The sequence below is a fragment of the Tachypleus tridentatus genome, chromosome 1 (assembly GCF_004210375.1).
Source record: "Tachypleus tridentatus isolate NWPU-2018 chromosome 1, ASM421037v1, whole genome shotgun sequence".
NCBI classification, from domain to species: domain Eukaryota; kingdom Metazoa; phylum Arthropoda; class Merostomata; order Xiphosura; family Limulidae; genus Tachypleus; species Tachypleus tridentatus.
In genome coordinates, this window is record NC_134825.1 from 94456942 (window position 1) to 94482763 (window position 25822).

Below are 25822 nucleotides of genomic sequence, written 5' to 3' on the forward strand. Positions count from 1 at the left end.
TACTTTGTTTTCATATTGTCTCAAACTAAATCCTCCATATTTGTATCTTGATTTCCATCCACCTATCATCTTTTGGTTTTCACTTCACAATCTTCTTTTTTCTACCCATCTAAATTTTTCATGGCATCGGACTCCTTGAGCTTGTTAGTGACAGTCAAGTTGAGTTGGAACCTGTTGGTGTCCACCTATTGATGATTATATACCTGCAGTCACACTTTTCTGCAGACATAATGGGTTACTCTAGTTTTGTTTCAGCCATGGATTTTCTCTTCAGTTTTCTTCTCCTCTTCTCAACCCACAGGTTAGATCCCACAGGTAATAGATGGTGTATGATCTGTTATATAAACAGGCCATACAGTTTGTGTAATCTTCCTCTGGGATTTTACTCTCATCTCTTCCTGGTTTATGTAAAGACTACAAACTGGCATTCAGTTCTCAACCTTTCCTTCCTCAGTCGCTTTATATGGAAAGTTTCTAAAACTGCTATTCTTTCCACTGGTCTTTTTTACCTAGACTATGGGTGACCAAGATTTGTTTTGGACATGTTTCTTCATATCCTCTTTGCAGCATCTTCAAGACAAACTTTATTAATTAGGATCATATCTTCCAATTTCAAGCTCATACATCTTCAACCATGTAGTAAGGGCTTTTGCTAGCAATCTGCAGGAACTGGAACTATGATTCAATTACTACATGAACAATTTGCTTTTTCTGTTCCACACATGAGATGTTTTTCCCTTCATACCTAATTTCTTTTGAGGGAAACTGCCTGTCTGGATTGCTTGTCTAAACTTCCAAATCCTTTGTCACTCCCACCTAATATCTTATTCATCTAGAAGTTTTCGTCATCTGCTTTTTTAGCTGTATCCAACTCTCTTATCCAACTGGAAGCTTTGGAACTTTTAATCACCAATCCCTTTTGGTTTTGTGCATATGCATGTACTCAGTAGCCTTTGCATGATAATGGTTCACCTTTTCCCCTCCACTACTAGAGGATCTATCTTGGAGGTTGGACCAATGCAATATCACCATCAGTGCTCCATTATCTTTACCCAAACCAGACATACATATGTTTACCACTGCTACCATCTCTGGTTGAGGAATATCTGAATGACAATGTCACATCAGGCACATGGAATAAAGGTGAAGCCTTCTGGCAGTTAATCAGACATATTCCTATTTTTTCCACCTCCTCTTGTGAATCATTCAGTTATGATCTATTCTGACAACAACTCCATGGTAGTTTATCACATCAACTGCGAAGTGGGTACCTGATCCGGGACTCTGTTTCCAAGCACTCACTCTTTTGTATTGAGCCAATTTTTATCATGTTCTAGGCAGTATGAACCTAATCTTTCAATTCTGGATATTGATTCTTTCGTTCAAAACTGATCTCATCTTTTCCTATTTGTACACTTACTTTTACGTCTTTTACTTCAGATTGTGCCCTTAATTTTTGACACTCTTTGTCTTGTCCTCTTTATGGCTGCTGTTTGGCAGGCTGAACCTTGGTTTCTTCTTTTTCACTGTGTGTGAATCTGTCCTTCTGTTCCTTTATCACTCATAATCTATCTTCAAACTCACAGGTCACTGTTCAGTCAAGAGATTAAGTCTATCACTTTCATGATTCAGATTTGTCCAGTCCATGACTTGTACACCTGGAGTAGCTTTTCTCTCTTCTCATTCATGTTGCCTTACCCTTTTACCTGCATAAATGGTGTGTTTTCCAACATTGATCCATTTTTTTTGCCATATTCCTCTTTACTGTCATTCATCTTTAATATTTTTTTTTACATTGCTTCTCAACAATAGGTTATCTGTTTCCATAATTGCCAATTATCAAATGGCTTTGTCTACAATATTTTGCTTTTACTGATAATGCATCGCGTGTTTTCCTCCCTTAATTTCACCATCTGCTTATGGTCCTTTCTCCTCCATAGACTTCCTTGCCCTGTTTCCATACCCAGCTGGGACTTCAGTGTTATCTCATATGTCCCTTTTGAGCTGTTGGCAATCTACATCTTCGACCTTTCTTTTAATTACTGTTTCCTCTTACTTCTGGCCTATGTTCACTGTCATTCAGATAACTATGCTTTTGACTCTTCCCATACCCTTTCCATTGTTTTTATATTCTTTATCCTGACTGATCCTCCCTTCCTAAAACTTCAGCCACTTGGGAAGATGACTGCTCCTTTTCTCCTATCTGCCTTTCTCCTGTTTCACACCTGTACAATTGATTGAGTCTGGGCAAACTATTATATCATGTTCATGCATTCTTTACTGGTTACATCTCTCACATTCAAAGGTACTGTTTTTTTACTCTTCATTCCCTCAAACTTCTTTTCCTCCGTAGACATATCTCCTTCTACTCTTACATATTGGATCCCTCATCTTCTGTGTTTGGTGTATTCCTCATTGGGGTTTGATGCTTGCCAACTGTTCTGCATTTCATACCATCTAATTATTCTCCTTACTCATTCTCTTGCTCTTGATTCCAATAGATACTAGATGAGATCTTTCAAGTTAGAATGTGAACCACATCAAATGCTTTTGTTACCTGTTGTTTTCATCACTTTATTGATATTTATCTATTACCCTGAGTCGAGTTTTTCAGTTCAGAGCCTTATCTTTTTGACTAATGTCAGCTCTTTTAAGTGTTTTGTTTTCGAGTCAAGAAACAGCTTGTACGTATTTTACTCAATTAATTTTTGCACTCTTCCTTCTAGAGATGACTGTTCTTACTTGCTTTCTCTTGTTCACAATCCATAGACCACACTCCTGCTTCTACAGGATGCAGAAATGGTGGAACTCTTAATGACAGGTTGGAAGTTCCCTTCTTAATATCCCACTTAGGGGTGGGGTGTCTTCTTTCCAACCTCATTCGGACACTGCCTTCTTTTCTTCTTCTTTTGGGTTGGGAGAGAGAAATTCACATCCCTCATATTTTTAATGGCCCAAGATGTTTTATTTCTTTGAAGATAAGCCTTCTTTGGAATCTCATTCCCTTGGATCAGGCTCATATGAGTTCCCTTAGGTGGGGACACCCCTTGATCAGTGGAACTTCTCAAAATTGTGATCACTGTGGGAGTGCAATTTACTTCATTTTGTTTGATACACACATGTTCATGCAGTCATCTTCAGAGGGCCTGTGTTCTTACCTTTTACTTGCTGGTGATTTCTGGTCTTTGGTTGATCAAAGTCTTCTGTCCATATCATATTTTTGAGCATTTGGTAGTTTGTTAAGCCTTGTCACACTTCCTTTCTTTCATATGGGAAATGGTAATTTCAGTATATTCCAACATCTCTAAAGTGGTCACTTGTATCATTGAACAAGGGATAGCACTCCTAGGCCTTTGTGCTTTCAGATCCAGGATCTTTTCCTGGGCCCACAGCCACCACATTATGGTCTTTGCTTGCTTTTTCACTGGCTTCCTGAATTTAATGATGGATCAGTTATTTTCTCTCAACAAGATTCTCATCAAGGAGTGATCCCTCATTACAAAGATGTTACCTCTTTCTGTATTCACATAGCCTTTGTCAGGTCCATTGTCTCAGTCCAAGGACTGACTTCATGTATTGCATATCTCCTTTCTTGATCTATTAGACCTTTTTCTATATTCATTTACCATGGATAGTAGTATACTTTCCAACTTTGATCTCTTCACAATGGATTATGTCCTTCCCACCCTACAGTACCTCATCTTTCCCTCTATTCTTCACTCAGTTGTTTGACAGAGACTTGTCCACTTTGTTCATGTCTAACTATCAGGCAGCCTTGTCTACTTCCTTTTATTTCTCCCAATTTTATCTTGTTTTCTTATCACCTGTCCTTTTACTCCTTTTTTGTTCCTTTGAATTGCCTGTTGGGATCATTGAATAATCCTTTATACCCTTTCTCATATTCATTTAGACCCTCTCTCCCTATGGACCTCTTTTCTTTTTATATTTCTTTGTGGTTGTTTTCATTTTGATATTTATGCCTCTAATATGACCCACATCCTTTACCAATCTTTTTTTGTTGTTTTCTTTTCAAACAGGTCCTTTTTTTTTCTCTCTTTCAAGCCAGTGCTGCCAGTTTAAGTGGTTTGGTTTTCCAACCTATTTCCTCAACTTCTTTTTTGTACCTGTCTTCCTATTCCAGTCCTGTTTGTTTTCCTATGCCAGTTCACTTCTTAAGGAGATGTTCCTGATATTTTATTTCTTGGTTCCCTTCTGTTTCCCATGCTCTGTCCCCTTTCATGCTCACTGGTTGGTTTTTTTTACTTATTAAGTTGACATATTTGGATTTATCCATGGAAGGTCATCATCTCCATAACGTTTTTCTCATCAAATTCATCACATTATTGTGTGCTTGGCTACAGGACGTAGTTAATTATTTGCATGGCCTGGCTATATCTTCTTCTAGGGATATCATTGACCTCTTGAAGAGATTTTAAACATAGCAGTTTGTCTTTGACTGGGGTAAGTCTTATCAATTCTTTTCATTTATGTTTTCTTTTCATCTTCCATAATTGTGAGATTTACTTTATGGATTTCTCCTTGTGGTGAGTGTCACATGATTAGGTATGCTGTGTGCTTTGCCTAAAACATGCACTAGTTTAGAGTAACTATATAATGCTCATTGTATAGATGGAGTGTTTATGTAAAGCACAAGGACCCATCCACCTCTGAAAATCTGATAGACATGGCTACTCAACATTCCATTGTACTGGCTCCATCATAACTGCATGTTAGTTTAATATCTAATCCAAGTGATAATAGTACTTATTTGATTTATTTGTTATGTTTACAGCTGTAACATTATTGAGATCAAGTAATATTATCAGTTTCTCATATACATTTAAATCATCATTGACATATCTCGCACATAAGCTTAATTGCTCCTGTCTTGCAGAGTTGCAAGCTTCATCACAAACATTGCCAGCAAAATGGTTGTTGTTAATAATTTTCACAATATTACAAAGTACATTATGAGCTACAAATTTCATAATTTCATTTTGTGAGACTCAACTGCAGTATTTATTATACACATGTGAAAAAAAGTGTCAGACTGGTGATTGTGCTTTGATACCAGCTTTAACAATTCTATAAAGTTACCTTCATGAGCCTCAATGCTTTTGCATGCTAAATCTTACTTTCCCAAATATATATAATTTCATCAAAAATCACCTGAAATGCTTTTGTTTCAACCTTTTTGCTGCTAACATATTTTGCTGTTGCATCTTGCATTTTCCCTCAAGATGGATTTCTGTTATGGTGAGGGGGACTTCCCAGAGAAGGTTCTGTACTTTCAGTTTACCTCCTATAGGATCTGAACATGTTTGCTATGCATGGTAACCCATGAAGGGAAGGAGAGGGTCCTGGTGGTTGATGAGTCCAACCCCAACATACCACTTTGGCTTTGAATTTCTGTAGATGTACAGCCCTTCCAGAGTCATTCGACTGGTTCTGTTGGGCTGGGGTCAACTGAGTATCAGTGTTGGACACTCTAAATGGGGGTTGTGGGAATTTGTTTCTGATGTTGATGTTTGGGTGTAGTTGTTCACAAAACTTGGCATTGCTGCACTGTCCTTGTTTGGTATTGTCATACATCCCCTTGTAGGGCTTCTTGGTGGGTAGGATCAGTGGGAACTGAAATTTTCTCTATTCGTTATGAATATTCCAATCCTTGGAAAAAAAACAACCAACAACAACAAAAAAAACAAATAATTGTAAAAATGACTATGCATGGACGACTCTGTTGCACAGTCACCATCACAGTCAGATTCCACACCTTGATTTTTCATACTTCATTAATTAACTGAGAAATCCTTAGGGCAGATGTCTCCCTTTTGCATTCAATAGGGGTTAAAGAGGCTTGATAACCTCACAAGTAAGGCAGGAAAATGTGCTCTGGTGACATTTTGATAGATTTATCTACACCACAACACACCAAACCCCTCCTGATTTTAAAAGAACACTCCTAAGCCAAAGATACTGCCTCTGAGGCTTGGAAGTTACTGTCCCTTATTCTACTCGGGTCCATCTTCTTCTTTGGCACTGAAATGTGGAATGATTATTCATTTGTGTCTTCAGTTGCTGGAATGTATGTCCATTGATAGAGGCCTGCTTAACTTGACCCAGGGCAGGATTCATGGAGGCTGACAGACCTCCTAATAAAGAAAAACAGCATGGTTGAAAACAAAGGGCTCTCCTCCCAGTTTTCCTCAACTTAAGTAAAAGTGGACACTTTGATACAATGGAACTGTTGAGGATTCTGTTCTAATGTGGATGACATTAAGGCATTAATTCATTGTTATCATCCTTAGTGTTTTTTTTTAAGAAAACATTTTGAAACCTGCTGATATAGTCACCTTTCAGCAGTTTTATTTATACAGGAATGGCACATTGTGTGATGGATGAGGTGGAGGGGTAGCACTGCTGGTTTACCAGCACAAGACTACTCTGTCCTTGCTACTTGATATTCCCTTGGAGGCTGTAGCCATCTGTGTTTCATTCGTTGAGTCATACCATCACCATATGTTCTCCCTGTTTGTCTCCTGGAGAGATCTTGATGCTTTAATTGAATGGTTGCTGTCTCCTTTTTTAATTCTGAGAGACTTAAATGAACATAATTCCCTGGGGTGAGGCTTATATTGACAGGAAGGGTCTTTTTGTAGAACGTATGCTTTTGGATCACAATTTTTCTCTCTTCAATACTAGTTCTTATACTTATTTTCACACACCTGGTCAGTCTTTTTTGATCTATCTGCTCTCCTTCACTTTTCTTGGAGAAATGACAGTGACCTGTATGGGAGTGAATATTTTCCTGTGATTTGTATGGAGATACCATGGTTGATGCCACCTGCTCCCATATTTTGGTGGAAGTTGGACGAGGTTAACTGGCACTCTTTCACTACTCTCTAAGAATTTGATTCTGTTCTCATCCTTATGCCATCGATAGATGACTGTGAGGTAGCAGTGACTGATTGTATTGTCCAGGCAGCTGCTCAGTCTAGTTTTAAAATCTTGACACATTTTACATGATATCTTTGTCTGGGCCCAGTATGGCTAGGTGGTTAGAGAGCTCGACTTGTAATCTGAGTGTCACGGGTTTGAATCTCCATCACACCAAACATGTTTGCTCTTTCAGCCATGGGGGCATCATAAAGTGATGATCAATCCTACTATTTGTTGGCAAAAGAGTAGCCCAAGAGTTAGTGATGGGCAGTGGTGACTAGTTGCTTTCCTTCTGGTCTTACACCGCTAAATTAGGGATAGCTAGTGCAGATGGCCCTTAGGTAGCTTTGTGTGAAATTCAAAAGCAAACAAACAAACAGATCTTCATTTGTGGTGGAGTCCTGCCTGTCAAATGGCATGGAAGGATCAAAAATGGATCTGGGATATCTCGCACTTTCTAATTGCACCGATTTCCAGTGGGCCCATGCTCAACAGGTAAGGCATCAATGTCAGAGAGAATTTTGGATTAAGTTCACAACTAGTATTCTTCTACCAAAAGTTCAAAGATAACAGGGACAAGATTTGGAAGGTCAGTAGGTCATATTCTCCCCTCCTTTTCATCTTGTTTTCTGATGGCCAGGAAATATCTGATGCCTGGTGCATTGCTGATACTTTTGGTGAGAACTTTTCTCTTGCATCTGGCACTTCTGTTTCATCCCCCATGTTCTTGGTCATCTAGTCTTGGCCAGAGTAATTGCCTTTTTCCTTTTATGTCGATCATCTCTGTGACTATAAGAGCCTCTTTTATACTGGTGGAACTCAAGCTTATTCCTCATCTGTCTGGCAGTACATCACTTGGACCTGATGATGATTGCTATGTAATACTGTGTCTCTTTCTGTTTTACTGATTGATTTTCATTGGTATGGTAGGAAAATGTTTTTCCTGTTGCTTGGTGCTTTTTAATTATTGTGTAATTGCTTTGAGTTGTCTCTGTAAAGTCTTAGGGAGGATGTTAATGCTCATCTTTTTTCAAATCGTCAAATCAAACATCCTCATTTTGCCTACCAAATGTGGATTCTGATGACAGTGCTCCATTGTGAACCACTTCATTTGACTTGAAAATCAATCTGGGAAGTCTCTCTCAAGCTACAATATCTTATTTCTGTATTTGTAACCTTGAGAAGTCTTATGACACTATGTAGAGATACAGCATTTTGCAAGACCTCCACTTCTATGGGTTCTGTGGCCACTTACCCACTTTGAATTGTCAGTCCATTAAGAAGTTCCATATAAAAGTCCATGAAGAGCTTTTCTGTTCTTTTCCACAAGAACTTGGAATTTCTCAGGGCTGTGTTTTAGTGCCAAACTTCACAGTGTGAAGATTAATGCTTTCACTGTACAACTTCCTCCTGCTATTGGAAATGGGCTGTGTGTTGATGACTTTCACATTTCAAGTTAGTTACTGAGCATGAGATTTATTGAGCAACAGCTTCAGACTGCCCTCAATCATTTGTTTTAAGTGGACTGTGGCAGATGGTTTTTACCTTTTCTTTCTCTAAAATCTTTTGCATGAACTTTTTTTGCCAAGAGAGTATTTTTCCCAATCCTGAGCTCTGTCTCAGTGATGCTGTTTATCCTATAATTCCTGAGGCAAAGTTCTTGGAGCTTATCTTTGACAGTGAACTGACTTTCATTTGACATATCAAGCTGTTATGTGTCAAGTGTACAAGGGCATTGAATTTCCTCCATTTCATTTCTTCCATTTTATGGGGAGTGAATTGATGTTTTCTGTGCTAAAGATCTATAGTGCCTTCATTTGATCCAAACTGGACTATGGATCTCTGGTGTGCGGTTCTGCCAGGATTTGGCCTTGATGATGTTAGATCCTGTTCAATGTTTGGGGCTTTGAGTATGCATGGGTCCAGAGTTTGTACACTGAGTCTCAAACTTCCTCTTTACCTTTGATGCTTGCAACTTTATTTACAGTATGCTTCAAAACTGCAATACTCACAACAGCATTCCACCTAGTATTGTTTAGTATTTTCTTAGTGGGCTGTGCTCTGTTGGAATAGACTTCTGCTATTCTTCCTTTTGGCCTTTATGTTCAGGCACATCTAGCTGAATTGAGTTTATCTTTGGATGACATTGTTGTCTCAACTGATCAGACCATCCACTATGACTTATTACAATCTCCACCTGTGACATTTTTTTTAAGGAAGATGGATATTCCTGATTGTAAGTACTATCGTCTATGTGTTGAATATCTTTCAAATCATTCTTACATTCATTTTTATATGGATGGTTCAACATCAGGTGACTCTGTGGTTGCTCACAGGATCTTTTGTTCTCCACTTTTTCTGGATACCTGATTATGTCAGTATTTGTGGGAATGAGCTTACTGACATTGCAGCTAAGTCCATCTGCTCTGGTGCTATCACTGCTAAATTTGTCCCATATGTGGACTATGGTCCTGTATGCAAGGCTAAGCTCTGTGCCAGTTGGCAGTCAACTTGTAATGACATTTCTCACACCAAGCTTTTGCAGATTAAATGTTCTGCTGCTCTTTGGCCATCTTATTTCCATAAGGATTGGAAGGAGGAAATTGTTGTGGCTTAGCTACACGTTGGTTACAGTTTTCTAACTCATTGTTTTCTTTTACCTGGGACTGATGTGCCAATGTGTGTGTGTGGCCTTTGGGACTCTGAACGATAGCACCATTTATATGTGTTTTTCCACAGGTTTACCCTTGAGGCTGGACAGTGTCATTTGTGATGGTGACATTGTACACCTTACTTGTGTTTTTTAATCTTTAAGGTTCATTGGCCTTTTTAATGCTATTGATGTTTTTCATCAGCGTTTTGAAGTATATTTAGCTTTACCTTGATTAATTAATTTTTATGTTTTACAATGATTTTACTTTTACAATTTTTTGACTGGTTGTTTGATGCAGATAGCCAAGTTACTTTGCTTCAATAAATGCCAAACAACAACAACAACAGCATATTGCATTTCAGCATTGATTTTGTAGTTCGTGCATTCTCTGTGACTTTGACTTCTTTCATGCTTTTTCAGACCATCTTTGCTCTGAAATACGGAAAATTGAGGAATGCTGTGATGGAAGTAATCAATGATTTTGCATGGTCCATATACAACGTACACAGCAAATTATATAATAATTTATAGCACACCTTCTGGAGTTTCTCCTATATATATATTTTTTTTTTTTTTTGTCAGGTTGACCTCACTTTGAGAAATACCTTAATCAGTTAATAACAACAAACACTCTATTTATGTTTCCTCTGGATGTCTTTTGTCCTGGTGAACCACACATGATAAAATAACTGAATCAGTTTCCTCTGGATATCTTTTGCCCAGGTGAACCACACATGATAAAATAACTAAATCAGTTGATGTCCTCATGCCCTAGCCACTTGTTACACATTTTTTTGGTATGTTTTTTCTCCAACCTGCTACTGCTGATGACAAGCTGAATGTCATTGTCTGTCAGGTTGAGATTGGGTAGGTATGTAATTAATTCTGTTATAGCTTGTTACAGCTTGTACTTATCTAATATTTGCATCTAACATTTACTGCAAGCATTTTCTGGATAGGTTTTTAATACAGGTACAACATAAGTACAATCCTGTGACAAATAAAACACACATGTTCTTCAAAACTTGCATCACTTGTTCCAATGCTATGTGAATCACCACATTCATTTGTGCCAGTATTTTCAATTCTGCCTATGTTGTATTAAATTCTAATTTCCTGAGTGAAGAGCATGCCTGTTCCAAAAGTAATGCTGTGCTTTGCAGGTGTGCTTCATTTTCATCTTATAGCAAACCCATTTATTTTGTCTAGTCAATTTCTGCTTGGTTTGATATTTGAGCACCTAAACTGACCCCTCCTCTTTTTAATGTGAGATTATAGATTTGTGTGAGAGTAGGTAAAGTATTTTTGGAAGTTAACATATTTTTACTGTTAAAATGTATTACCGATAGCTAATTACATCACCTCACACACTTCTCACTCTTCCTTCTCACTTCCAGTGTTTTTTTTATGTTAATATCTGCCAATTCTTTGAAAGTGAGTATTAAGCAGGAATAGCAGAGGGAGCTAGTTGTGCCAGTAAAGATGACACAATATTGTTAAGGGGAATAGTTTTGAAATGGCATGAAACTGATGGGGTATAAAGTTTAAGCTGATTGAAAAAAAATGTTAACAATGCTTATAAGACAAACAATTATCAAGATAACTTTGAGATGAAATATATTTTCAGTATACGAAAATGTTAACTTTCTTGGGAGAGATTGGATGCTGTGTCTCACAAGTGTAAACCTATCAATTTCCTGCCAGCTGATGTCACACTCCATGGGATTTCTTTAGGTGCTTTCTGAAGGGAACTCGTGTAGTTTAATCTCTGCACTAACCTGTCCATCACTTCATTAGCCTAACTGTGGGTTAAGGTGTGGCATCTTTTTAAAAATTAACATTTTTATTACCTGAAAATACATTTGCAATAGATGTCATTCACACACGTTCCCAGCTATCCTCCCCACTTCTTGTGTTAATTTATTACTTCCCTCATCAAAGAATGAAGATTCATGAACCAAATTCATGAAGGTTGTTAATGTGCATGGATGGATGTGTGTTGTCCTATTGGTGGAGGGCTTTTGCTGCATAATAGCAATATTGTGAGATTAGGTGGGAGTTTTCTAAAAGCTACTGACATACAAATCTTTAAAGCAGGTGCATGGTGAAGGTAGCTTAACTGTGTGAATAGGTGAGTTCCATTGGAAATACAATTTCTAGTAAGGAAAACGTTAAATTTAATTAAGATTTAACTAGATTAGATTGTGGGTGAAAGTGGTGAAACTTCAAAGTCAAAAGTAAGTATGCGATAGGATGTGTGGAAAAACAAACATGTATGAAATTGAGATGTAAACTAAATTAAGATATTAATGAAGTTTAAAATCAAATAATTAGATGAGATATAACTGAGAAGTAAGATATAGAATAATTTAGAATGTTAAAGAAATGGATTGTGTTTAAGAAGTAGGATCTGGTAAACTGAATTACAAATTAAGGAGAAATAGTGGTAGTAACAAATTTTCGAGATGAGTTACATACAACATTAATTGAGAGGTATTTAGCCTTTTATACAAGTTTGATTTTATACAGTATTTTATGTGTGATAGTTTATTTTATATCCTATTGGATAAATACTATTTTAAAACAGTTGCATAATGTTTTATGGTTGTTTTAATTTTACTAACTTTTATGATACAACATTCACAAAATTTCTTAAAGTATTATGGATGAGAGTCTTTGTTAATAACCAAATAACCATTGACATAAAAATAACAAATTTCTGTCCAAAATGCAATAATAGGAGGTAATTTACATTGGTATTTCATTGACAGTTTTGTGATAAAAGTTGAGCTTAATCTTTTTTGGTTTTGGGCACATGATAAGGAATCTCCAAAATTGTCTATTTTGCTTCCAGTTCAAACTTTATTCTGACAGGAAACACATTGATGAGCATAGCTGATTTTTTAACAGCTCATGTTGCATAGTTAGAATGTCAGAATAGTGGTGATAGTTGTGGAACATCCTGCTTTTTTGCATGTTGTTATTCTGTTCTTTGGTGCATTATATAATAAATGAAATATTATTTAGTGCAGTAATATTATTAGTATAAAAAGGTGGGGTTACAATTCATCAACAGTTGACACCAAAAACAAAAAGGCCCTGGTAGCTAGTTTAGTTTTTGTTTTTAATATCTATTCTTTATTTATCATTATAAAGAATTAAATTTTAAAAAATAGAAACTTTTTAGATTAAATAAGGTTAGATTAAGTAAAGTAAAGAATGAATTTTTCTCGGTGCAAGCTCTTGAGTAGGACATACATTATGTAATTCGATAGAGTAACATGAGATCCATATTTGCCAATTGATTTACAAAATTTATAGGAGGAATATTAAGTTTGGTACTATTCAAAGGGTAATAAAACAAAAAAATGAAGTATAAATAGATGTATACTGTTAGTGTAATACTATTTAAAAGAACTCTAATGTTCTGTTACAAATTGAAAGTCACTTTAAAGAGAAAGTAATTTAGATTTTTTTTATGGTAATTACGAAGTCAGTCAATTTGACCAACCCTGCAGAAGGCTAGGGTAGAGAAAATAGCAGAAAAAAAAGTTTTACTTTGAATTTTTGGAAAGTTTATACAGATTTTAGAGATATTGCAAATAAAATGACTTTTGCAGTTGAAGAAAAATATTTTTAATGTAACATAAATCATTTTGCACCATGAGCCCTCAACACTTTGTCTCCATATATTTATGAATAATTTTTTAGATAAAAATGCTTTATTAAAAATTCTAATTTTTTGTCTGTAGTAATGCTTAATGAAAGTATGCAAAAATTTATGAAGACGCATAAAACATTTTGAAAGTTAGAGTATGAAAGTTCTAAAGGTAAATGTGAATAACCAATCAAAAGCTGAGATTAACCCCCAATTTATTTTCTCAACCATTTTTCAAATATAATGGCATTGTTTCTTTCTTTCAAGAGAATGCTTCGTCCTGTTAAATTGAGTTTTTAGCCTGTTTGAAATTATATATTTTTAAGACCCAAATATACCTTAGCTACTAAACATCATATATAATGAGGGAATTTTGTGGTATTGATATAGTAATTTATAAAGTTTTAGTTGTTCATAATGTGTGTGTGTGTGTGTGTGTGTGTGCATATATACATTGCTGGCCAAAATCTTAAGGCCAATGAACATAAAGAAAAAATATGCATTTTGCATTGTTAGACTCAACCACTTATTTGAATAGAGCTTTGAAAGATGAAAATAAGAAAAGGGAAAATAAAAACAAAACAACTTTTTTAGCATTTAATAGGGAAAATGTGAACACTATGAAATTCACCTAAATACTAGCTGGGCAAAAGTTTAAGACCATGCCAAAAATAAGACCTAAACAGGGTAGGAAATGCCCAACAAGAGGTCTCAGTAGTGAGTTGTACGGCTGTCATTGCGAATAACTTCAAACATTCGCTTTGGCATGGTTGATATAAGCATTTGCAGAAGGCTGGTTGGAATGTTATTCCAAGTGGTGAAGATGGCTTCATGAAGATCATGCACTGTTTGTAATTGATGTCCATTTCTATAGACTTCCCTTGCCATCCATTCCCAAACATTTTCAATGGAGTTCAGTTCAGGCAAACACACTGGATGGTCCAAAAGAATCACGTCATTCACCATGAAAAAGTCCTTTGTCCTGTAAGCATTGTGGATTGCAGCATTGTCCTGCTGAAAGATATAGTCATTTCCACACAAGGAAGGGCCTTCAGTCAATAAGGATACTCACTCCAACATGCCAATGTAGCAAGCTGCTGTTTGATGCCCCTGAACAACCTGAAGCTCCATTGTTCCATGAAAGGAGAAAACACCCCAGATCATGATGGAACCTCCTCCACTGTATCGTGTCGAAAATGTCTCCAGTGTGTTATCGTTATCATGTCAGTAATGTTGGAAGCCGTCTGGACCATCCAGGTTAAATTTTTTCTCATCAGAGAACAAAACCTTTGTCTACTTTTCTACCTCCCATGTTTGGTGCTTCTCAGCAAAGTTTAACCGAGCTGTTTTGTGGTGTGGAAGGAGGCATGGCCTTTGAAGACATTTATGGTTTGTAAAGCCTTTTTCTCGTAGATGCTGTCTTATTGTTCTTGAGCTGAATTCTGCGTCCATAAGGGCCTTTATTTGGTTTGACGATCGGCTGGTGTCTTGCTGAACAACCCATCGAATCCTCCTGCTCAACACTAGCGAAATTTTCCTGGGCCGACCACTTGAAATTCTTGTTTCATATCCCTCAGGGTCTTTTAAGAAATTTGCAACAGCAGTTTTACTATGCCCAATTTCACCAGCAATGGCACGTTGAGAGAGACCTTGCTTTTGCAGCTAGATAATTCTGCTACGTTTTTACCCAATGTGTAACACAGGAGATGTCAGTGGGAGGTGTTGACAATGCTAATGCTTGAACACAAATGACTAAATTTCGTTACATGTTTACCAATTAACGCTTTGTTTCAGCATGATCTCAAACTTTTGACCAGCTAGTATTTAGGCTAATTTCATAGTGTTCATATTTTCCCTACTAAATGCTAAAAGGTTTTTTATTTTTATTTTCCCTTTTCTTATTGTCATCTTTTGAAGCTTTACTCAAATAAGTTGTTGAGTTTAACAATGCAAAATGCATATTTTTTCTTTGTTCATTGGCCTTAAGATTTTGGCCAGCAGTGTATATATATATTTGGTTTCACATCTTTCACATGCGAAATGTCTTGAGACTTAGCAAGTTACAGAAAGCAACAACATTTTAACATGAGTCCGTGCATGCCACATTATTGTAACATCTTTGATGCTAGCCAGCAATGGCTGGAAGGTCAATATAATTAAAATATTTAAATATATATAAATGTATTATGTTATTAAGCTATTTAGACTAAACATTTGTGTTCCCAAGTTGTAATTTGCAGTCATTCTAAAAACAAAATAGCTTAATTCACATTTATTTCCTTAATTTTTATTGTGCTTATGAGATTGGTCAAATCTGCTGAACAAGCACAGTGGTTTTGATTTGATAGTGAAAACAACAGATACAATTTTTCTTAAAAAACATTTGATAATTATGTGGAGGTTTTGAAGATTTCACAGATGAAATTTTAAAAATTTTGTGATGCATGAAAATACTTTTTATCTTAAAATGAAAAGTACTCTGTATGTTGGGTAGTCAACATTCTGAAAAAAAAAATTATTTAAAATATCTTAACAAATATAAAATATACATTAACAAAAAGTTTATACTTACATTTGGCCTATTGTTTTTTCTCTTGATCATTTGAGGAGTATTAATCTTACATATTTGTAACAATGTCAGTAGCATATAAATAATTTTTATTTATTTCACATATAATTTTAAGAACACAAAATAACAGTACAAATACATTGGACAATTTCCTGTAAATATTATAATTTAATTTGTTTTCTTACAAAATATAAATCTCTTAGAATAATCCACTTACATGATTGATGTAATCTTGGCCATAATATTGTCTGCCTATATCTATATTTGCTTTTTTGTTTTTTTGCTTAACCATAAACTATTTCTCAATACTCCCATTTTTTGGTCACTTTCATAAATTGTAAATGTATTTCTTTGTTTGTAATATTTTTTTCCGATGTATATAAATTCTGTATGTTTTTGCTTCACTGCTATTATGAATTAAGTTCATGAGGTAGGTTTCCATTTAAACCTAGTGTTTATTTATACCAACTTAGAATTAAGGTATGCTACATTTCATATACAATGCTTATGGGAAGCATAGTTTTTGGTATGTATATTTAAACAAAATAAGGGATCAAACAAAAATAATGTGAATCAGTCAATTTTTAGACATATATTTGATGGTGAAGCTTTTGTGTCTGTAGTTATTTGTGTATGATAAATGATATGAGGTACTATAATCTGAACATACTGCATAGGTAAATTGTTCTTGTTTTAAGTCCTGAAATTTGTATGCATGAAAATAACAAATAATGTGATCTGGAATTTGATGCTGTAATTTTTGTATGTTTTTCCCTTTTTAGGAATATCTCATCTCAAACATTATACAAACTCCAAAGTTACTTTCCAGAGAATTTAAACTTGTCTTCATCACAGAACATTCGAGGAGAGTCATCAGATAGATCAGCCTCATTAGATCTATTGCTTAGGTTCCAGAGATTGTTACTTAGTCAGTTGTTTCCGTATGAAGATTGTAAAGACAAGGCAAGAACATCTACCTCTTCATTAGGTATGTTTGTTAAGTTTTATAATTTTGCTAGTTGCATTTACTTATCTGTCTTTTGTAGGAGACTAAATGTTTCACAATTTAACTTGTTTTATTTGATATTTTATCTCTACTTGTGTGCTTTGTTTTAAAGTTGTTTACATTTATTTTCAGCCATTTGCCAAAGTTATCACAAAAAATGTGCTATGTTAAGGAAACAAAACAATTGTCAGATGGTTAAGTGTGTTTGTATTTCTGTTTTTTTAGACATGGAGGTCATTGGTGGAGCAAGTCTTTTGAAAAAGTATGCGAGTTTGTTGATTTCTCACATCAGTGACTGTTTGTGTGTGGCTTGCACTTTAGCATCATATAGTCCTTGTCACTTTGCTCTTGCTGCAAGTGTGCTAGAAAGTGATCTAACAGGTAATTCCAGACTTGATAAACAACATGCTTTATTACATCTTGGGCTGCAGTATTCTTATATTTGCTTATGAATTCTCTTTCTGATGGATCTTCTTCCATAACATACCTATTTAATAATCAAAAACTATTTTTTACTGTATACAAATGACTATGAATGAATTGTAATGTAATAATTTTGGGTTATTTATTTCATGAAAAAACTAAATCATCATGATCAGAGTTGTTGGGATTTAAGTTAGTTAAGGAATTTCTCATTGTAGGCTGTCAACTAAAAATTCTTTTGAAAGGAGGTGTAAGAGCATTCTGAGCATAATTCATGTTATATTAAATGAAAATGAAAATTATTTTTAAATTATTAAAAGTTATATTTTAGTGTAGTGAGAATGTCAGTGTTATTTAAGAGGATTTACTATAAAAGTTTAGATAAAATACTTGGCATTATGTCTAGTGCATAGTAATCATAGTTAATATTTTAAATTAAATATTAACTCAAACTTGACTTTGGGAAATGGGAAAAAATACTAAAATTAAGCAATGTTAAATTATTTAGCTGAAAATAAATGAGAATTCTGACTAAATTCCTGGTAAGGACCTTTGTACAGTACATTTTGGTTTTACTTACAAGCTAAATGAAAGTCTCAAGATGAGCCTTGAGCAGTTATAAGGGGCAAATGAGGTTTTGATATTTCAAGTGTATTACTTATGTTTTGACTTGATCAGTGAAAAAGGCTTGTATGTTGAATGTTTGTTGTACCTATGTTATAGCAAGTTGAACATAACATACAATTTTCTTAAAGCTGTTTATGAAAGAATATTTATGTGTATCACTTTTTTTTTTAAATTAAGTTGTATAGCAAATTTTGACAGTTTAGATCTGTACCTTTATTTAAGCCAATTTATCAGTAACATATTCTGAGATGTTTTTACCTCTAAACTTTATACTAAACTTATTCGTTTTGGTATAGGTTGTTTTACTCAATTAAAGTTTAAATGGCATGCATTTATTATTTTACTTGATGTTTATAACAGGTGTTTTACTGCAAGAACTGTTAGTCAGTCTTTTGTTGCTCGAGTTGATGGTTCCAAATGTAGTGCAAGAATCAGGTGTAATATTTCTGTTAAATCCATTGTTGGATAGTCTTGATCGCTTCAACAGGCTAGCTCCTGGTAGTGAGAAAGAGGATGCAGATGATATGGCTTGGCCTGGAATTGTTGGTAAGTTTACTAAAAGCAAAACTTACTTGTAAATATTGCAAGTGTATGTGTGTATTTTGTTTTTTTTAAATGTTGCTGGTGATTTTCTTTTCTTTGCACAGAGACCGTATCTGCTGAGCTGGAAATCCTAATTAACATGTTAAGTGATCTACAATATATTATTGACTGTTTTTGTAATACGATCTAGCAGGTTTTGATTGAATGGATTTTGTCTAAACATAATTGATGCAAGTAGCAATAGTTGTGTGGTTTGGTAACGATGTATCTCACCACAGGTGCAAGACGTATAGGAATAAACTAATTTATTAAGTTTATTATAATAAATGCACTTTGAAGTTCTACTTTAATATTTGTTTCAAATTTTGGCAATTAGTGCAGGTAGACACCACATTTATTAGTTTCATATCATTTTCAGTTTTTCAATCTGCACAATGTATATCTTTTTATAAATGTGGTATTTGAATTTACTGTAGTTTGTAAATATGTCTTAATGATAAATTTTATGTGAAAATTGCCCACATATAGTATTTGGTCTTTTAAATTTATTTTGCTCTGTTTATGTGTCAGAACCAGTAAAGTTTATTTCCACATATTTTTTTTTTGTAACTAGTTATTGTTATCTCCATAGTATATTCAGCCATATATAATTTTAACTTTAACACTACCAATCAAGCAAACATTCTTATTCTTATAACGATTGTATTTAAAAATATTATTAGGTATGGAAAAGAACCAGTGTTTGCATGTAAATGTAAATGTGCTTATGTGAAGTACATGCCATTTGAATTTATTAAAAACAACAGGAAGCACAAGAAGTCCATCTCCAATCCAGAGACCTTGTGAATATCCTATTATATATCCAGCAGACTTGGAAAATCACAATAAAGATGGAGGAACATGGCTTGTCATTAAAGGCAAAGTGTATGATATTCATGACTTCAAATCCAGTGCACCTTGTGGCCTGGAAACTCTAATGAACTATGCAGGTGATTGAATTTTTATTCGTTTTGAAGACAGTTTTACATGTGTTGCTAATACATTTAAATAGTTTCTTGCTGAAATGTGAAAATTCATTCATCTATCAATTGATCAGCCATTTATTTATAAGCTTATTGATGTTATTTTTAACAATAATGGACGGTTGGATAAATATAGCTTTTATTTGTGGATGAAAGCTTTTGCTAATCACTTTTTTGTATAACAGTATTTTTAGATGAAGCTAATTATTTTTAAAACTATATTTGACTTTTCAGTTATAACTATTTTTATTGTTTAGTTTTATTTCTGTATGTGTCCATCATGATGGTGTGTTGGACATTTTTACCATGTTTTCTTCTTTTTTACATAGAAAAATGTGGGTCATTCCATGTCAAATCATCCAGGGGGCTACAGGTAATCCCCACAGAATGCTTTGAAAAAATTCACATGTGCTAATCTACCCATATAATGAAACATTGCCAAAGATGAGATCAATATCTCTAATAGTTTCTGATTTAATTGTTTTTTATTTTTGGTGAATTCATTTTCGGGCAACTTTGGCTGCTTAAAGCTGCAAGAGTAATGGTGATAGAAGGCTGAAATTTGCTACACTGACTGAAATAAACAGACAAAATTCAAAAATGGTCTCAAACCAACTTTATCTCTCTTAGGATTTTCATAGTGAGGCTGTAAAATCACCTGAAAACCCAAAATCATAAAAAACATTGATTTATTTAATAAGCCATAGCTCTAAGACTTAATATGATACAAAGTTGAATTTTGTTTTCAAATTTCTTATAACATATCAGTTGATAAATCAGCAATTGATGTAGTTAAAAGTCTATTAGATCTCCTGTAAAAAATTTAGTTGCATGCAACTTTTTATGATTGAGTTAAAAATAGCCCTAATTTAGGCCACAGTTTGACCATGCCACCAGTTATTCGGCCTTTTCAGATTTTTACCATATATTCTCACATCTCTGAATATAATCTATAAAAAAAAATCAGGATGGTGTTCAACCTGCTTTTTGAGTTATAATTTTTTAAAGTATCCTCTGACCATACGTTTGCAACCATTTTTACTATATTCTCTGAAACTTCGTTCCTTACCACAGCATCCCACCTGGGGATGTGGTTTCCTTCCTCAGTGGGTTATACTTTTTCAAAACAGACGATCTGCCATTGCTCCTTATGGCCTTTGTATCCAGGTGCAATTTGATGAATTGGGTCTGTTCTTGGATGACATTGCAGAATCCACAGGTCAGCCCATCCCACCATGGCTTATTACAGTCCCCAAATGTGACCTTTCTTTAAGTCATCTGAGAAAAGCAGATACTCCTGATTGGAAGTACTGTCTTTTATTTACTGAACATCTTTCGAACAATCTCTCCATTTCCAATTTATACGGATGGTTTTAAATTAGGTAACTCTGTGGGCTCTGCCATGGTTTGTTGCAGTTTGGTGGTTGTGTGCAGAATCCCTTCTAGATCTTCTGTGTTCACTGCTGAACTGTATGCCATATCTCTTGCCCTGGATCATATTGAAGCTAAGCAGTACTCCAACTGCACTATTTATACTGACTCACTTAGTTCTCTTCTGGCCCTGGAATCGCTTCATATTAGTTCACACTCTGTTCTTGTTGATATTTAAAACCAACTGGCTCATTTCTCATTAACATCTACTTCTATCCAGTTTTTCTGGATACCGGGCCACATTGGTATTTGCGGGAACAAGCTTGCTGACACCGCAGCTAAAAACTATCTGCTCTGGCACTATCACTGCTGTGCCTGTTCCATACATGGACTATGGTCCTGTATTCAAGGTTTGGCTCAGTGCCAACTGGCAGTTTTCTTGGAGTGATCAACGTGAAAACAAGCTTTTCCAAATATTACCCTATATTGGGCTTTGGACATCATGCTTCCATAAGGGTGGGAAAGAGGAAGTTGTTCTAACTAGACTAAGCATTGTTCACAGTTTTTCAACTCATTGTTTTCTTTTATCTGAATATGATGCACCAATGTATAGTCACTGTAACACTGAGGTCACAGTAAACCACATTTTACTTTCTTGCCATCGTTATAACTCTCAACGACGGCACCATTTTCAGCCAGTTCTATCCCAAGGTTTGTCCATACCTTTAGACAGTGTTATTGGCGATAGTGACGCTGTCAACCTTGGAAATGTGTTTAGTTTTTTAAAGGCCATTAATCTTTTTAATGCTATTTAAGTTTTTTAATTTATACATTAGACATTTTTTTCATGTGATTCCCTTTTAGGAATCACGGTCCATCTAGTTCAATTTGAAATTATAAAATGGCCATAATGTCAAATAACTTTGAACCAGGACTGGAAAAGCCAACTTCAGGTGACTGACGGTGGTTTTTGTGCTTACTTGTTGGTCTTCCTGGTGAGTTATGATAATTATAGTTTTGCTACAGAAAGTCCTTTACACCTTGTATTACTTTAGGTTTGCTCTTAACATTGTGAACTAGATGCAAACATTGGCTTTGTGTTATTTGTTTTTTTTTAAACTTGTTGTTTTTTACTTTAATTTCCTTTTATGAATTTCACTAAATTTACTTTAATTTTAACTTTTTACCAGATGTTTGGCACAGAGAGCCGAGCTGCTTTGTGCCATAAAACACCAAATCAATCAACCAACCAAACTCTAGTCACATTCTTCAGTTCTTGTTGTGGATGTATTCAGTCAAGATTGGTCCAGTTTTTATTTGTATGTGTATCCTCTTATTCGTCTTCTTCCCAAAGTCTTGTCAGATATTTAAACCACCCTATATTGGATCATTCTCATCTTTTTGTTTATTTCTTTTGCTACTTCCATTTTACAATCTCATTTCTCCCTTTCTATTTCAGTGATATCCATGTTTCATCTATGTGTGTGACTTTTTTTTTCTGGTCCCTTGTGAGTAGTTGCAGACTCTTTCTGGGTTGCCTTCCTTGTTTTTCATTGTGTTGTTTCTTCCTCTTTTCTTGTTTACCAGCATAAATGGCACATTTCCCATCCTTGGTCTCTCTGCCATGGCTTTCTCCCTACCGAAATGAATATTTATCACTATTGAATTTTTTGATTTGGCTCTTTAATTATGGCTTATCCACTTCTACCATTATGAAATATAATGTGAAATTATCCACTAATTTACGTTTTTCCCCTGTGTTTTCTCCTGTCTTGGTTTGGTTCATTTTCCTTCTTAATTCTCCTCAATCAATTGTCCTACCAGAGTGGAATCTCATTGTTGTCCTTCTTGGTCTTATACTTTCTCCCTTGGACCATTTAGCTTCTTGTTCTATGTAACATTTTTTTTGCATGACTTATTTTTTACTCTTTATATGTGAATGTTGTAGGTCAGATATGTTTGCTATTGATGTTTCCTACATCTTTTATCATTGTTCTTGTGTTTTTTATATTGATGGTGCTTTTTCCTTGATAGTATTTGCAGTGCAAGAGTGAAACAATATGTTCACACCTATTTTCCTTCCATTTGTTTCTTTCCTTTTCTCCTGGTCATATACTGATTGTCCTGTGTGGGCTTTTTGTTATATTGCCTGCACAACTTCTTTTTGTGATTCTTATTCTTGATTTTTCTGTTCTTGGAACTCCTCCTCTTCCCAAGATCCCTTATGTTCCCCTCACTGGTTGGTTTTGTCAACCCATTCATCTGGCTTTTACTTCATTGACCAAAGATTCTTTTTGCATCTTTTAATTCTCCTCTCATCAGAATCATCAACTTGCCTCTTCCCTGCTTTATCATTTACACCATTCATTAGAAAAAGTCATACAGGCTGTATAGTTTTTAAATGAGAAAGTTCTAATTTTATTATCTCTTACCTTTACATTGGCTTCTTTTCACATCTGTGGATTCTGCTTTTTGGCAAGTGTTGCCTGTCCAGATACACTTAACTGTACATTCATGCTGTGAGACTTTTTGTCTCTAATGCTTGATAATGAGATGAAGTGTTCCACAAGACTGCTTGAGGGTTTTGCATTGTAACTTGCTTCATAAGTAACACTTCAGATCATACCAACTTATGGACTATTATAAGAAAACCAGTGTTGAAATTGCTGCCCATTCCTTCTGTCCTAAATGAATAGATTGGGACTGGCCTGCTTTTTAAAATAAGATTCTTGTTGTCCGTCAATGCACAGTCTTAAGGTGTGGTCTCCAGAGACTTTACCTTTTTTTTTTTTTTGTGCTCCTTCTTCTAGTGAATTACAGCAGTCCTTGCTGCTTTTCAGTTCCCAGCTACTAGAGTGGCAGAATATGGAGTCTTCCTTTTCTGTGTGACCACTTCAAATCAGTCAAGAGTAGATAGGTGGTTTTCTTGGTGGTACTGATGAGGAGCACTCTCCTTCTGTGGACTGGAGGACAAATATCCAATGCTGCCTGGTTTTGGACTGGAAGAAACTACCACATACAGTTCACCTCTTTTGCTAGCTTTAATCTATCCTACCATTGTCCATAGGTCAATTTTTGGGTGTTTTGGTGCTGGATAAGTATCAGAAAACATAACCTCTCACATTCCCAAAGCTTCTTGGTTTTGGTTTGAAGTTGACCCACTATGCTTGCATTTCATTTTCCTGTTATTACCCAGATTTCAGTTTCTTGGGTGGCTTGTATGTCAGGTCTGCACATATACCCTGCCTGGGTTGTTGGAACAGAAGCTGCTTTTTTCCCTTCTGCATCTTGGACTTGAGATGAAGAAATGTGGAACTTTACTCCTTCTGTAGATAGGAAGGTGCATACTGAATGCCACTTGGTTTTAGACAGGAGTTGACCTATCCAGTATGTTCTGATGCACCCTAACCACTCTACATTATCTGGAACATCAAATTATGAGTAGTTTTTCGAGATTTGTGACTGTAATTTGAACCACTTTCACATATCAGCCTCCAAATATAGTCTTGGCATTCAACTTTGTTAGATCAAGATCTTTGATCAAATTATTGAGGTCTCTGGTTGGGGTAGTATGGGTTTCTCTCACCAGCTGCACCTCTGAAATTGTAATCTGGATCTTCAATGTCTATCTTCTCTTCTGATTTGCTGCTATTTTCTAAGGATAGCTGCTTTCTCTCTGGCAGAGTGGGTACAGGGAGCTCAGGGCAGTGTGGCACTGGGGCGATGGATGATGGAAGGTCCAGATACATGATAACAGATGCATTTTTGCCAGCCTGACATTTGGAATGGTCCACCATGCAGAAACAGCAATTTCTTGAGTGGTCAAGTGGGTTCATGCCAAATTCTTGGAATAGCAAACTTTATGTGGCTCTCTTTTCCCCTCTGTACCATCCTGCAAAAGAGCAAAATAAAATTGTTATTATGAAGAATAAATTTATTTCATCCACAACTAATGTGTAAAAGGTTCATGCAAAATATTTTATATGCAATATTTTTGTTCTATACTATTGGATATTTAAAATTTAAATAACTTTTATTTATTTTTAAAGGTTTAAAATTTGTATAATATAAAATCTTACTATTCCAGCAAGCAAAAATTGTCCGTCTTACTCTCTAGAGTTCTTTTGCAGTGCTCGCAGGTAAAATGAGGTGCTCAGGGTTGGTCTTAATCCCTGACAGGTATTCTAAAATATCCCTTGTAGTCTTCACACATTTTAGCAGATGCTGTCACAGAGTACTTTTTTGCTTTTGTCTTGATAAATTGGTCACATACTTAGCAGAAAGCATCTGGAAAATGCTTGTAGCTTCTTGATGCCATCTCTGATAAGTCTATGTTTTCACTTAGGCAGCTAGAACTAAACTGAAGTGGTGAGCCCCTTTATATATATATTACTATAGAAAGTTCTAGAAAATTATCGTAAGTTCAACAACATTCTAGAAAGTTGTTGAAAATTCTTGTAAGTTCTATAACATTCTAGAAAGTTCAAGACAATTCTCTATTAGCTACTCAGCACTGAATCTACCTGAAATGTTCTGGAAAATGGGTAAATTTGAAAATTTCATTATCCAGGTCATAAAAGCAAAGTTTAAAGAGAAAAATAGGTCTTTTCCATTTACTTTAGTCATAAGTAGTTAGGAAATAACACTTTCTGACCAAGAACAACAAAAAGTAAAATTTTGTTACATAGTTTAATGTATATTATAATGTTAGTTTCATTTACATATATTGATAGTAAAGTTGTTTAATTAAGTTTTGAATGTAACTCAGTAACTTGTGCCATAAAGTGTTTAAAGGGTCACCCATTTTAAAGGATTAAACAGTAATTTCAGAGTCAAAATACTGTGAAAAGGTTAAGGTTAGATGAGGTAAAATGAATAATGATAATACAATAAAATATGTTCAAGAAATGTGCATGTAAGTAGCTTGTGTATAATGTAATTTGGTACTGTGACATGGTTTGCATGTTCTCTTAGTGATTTACAATTTGTAATGGTGTGAATAGTAATTAGT

At 35.1% G+C, this 25822-nt stretch overlaps 1 protein-coding gene across 11 annotated transcripts in view; it reads left to right on the forward strand.

Annotated features, from left to right (window-relative positions):
- Window positions 1-25822, forward strand: part of HERC2 (E3 ubiquitin-protein ligase HERC2) — a 310355-nt gene that overhangs the window by 74228 nt on the left and 210305 nt on the right. For all 11 annotated transcript variants that reach the window (XR_013030890.1, XM_076512164.1, XM_076512152.1 and 8 more), the window contains 4 exons: window positions 16602-16807; window positions 17051-17206; window positions 18236-18421; window positions 19225-19407. Coding sequence is in view for 10 of the 11 variants with exons in the window: in XM_076512164.1 (XP_076368279.1) it covers window positions 16602-16807; window positions 17051-17206; window positions 18236-18421; window positions 19225-19407 (731 nt within the window). In the remaining variant the exon portion in view is untranslated. The remainder of the gene's footprint in view (window positions 1-16601; window positions 16808-17050; window positions 17207-18235; window positions 18422-19224; window positions 19408-25822) is intronic.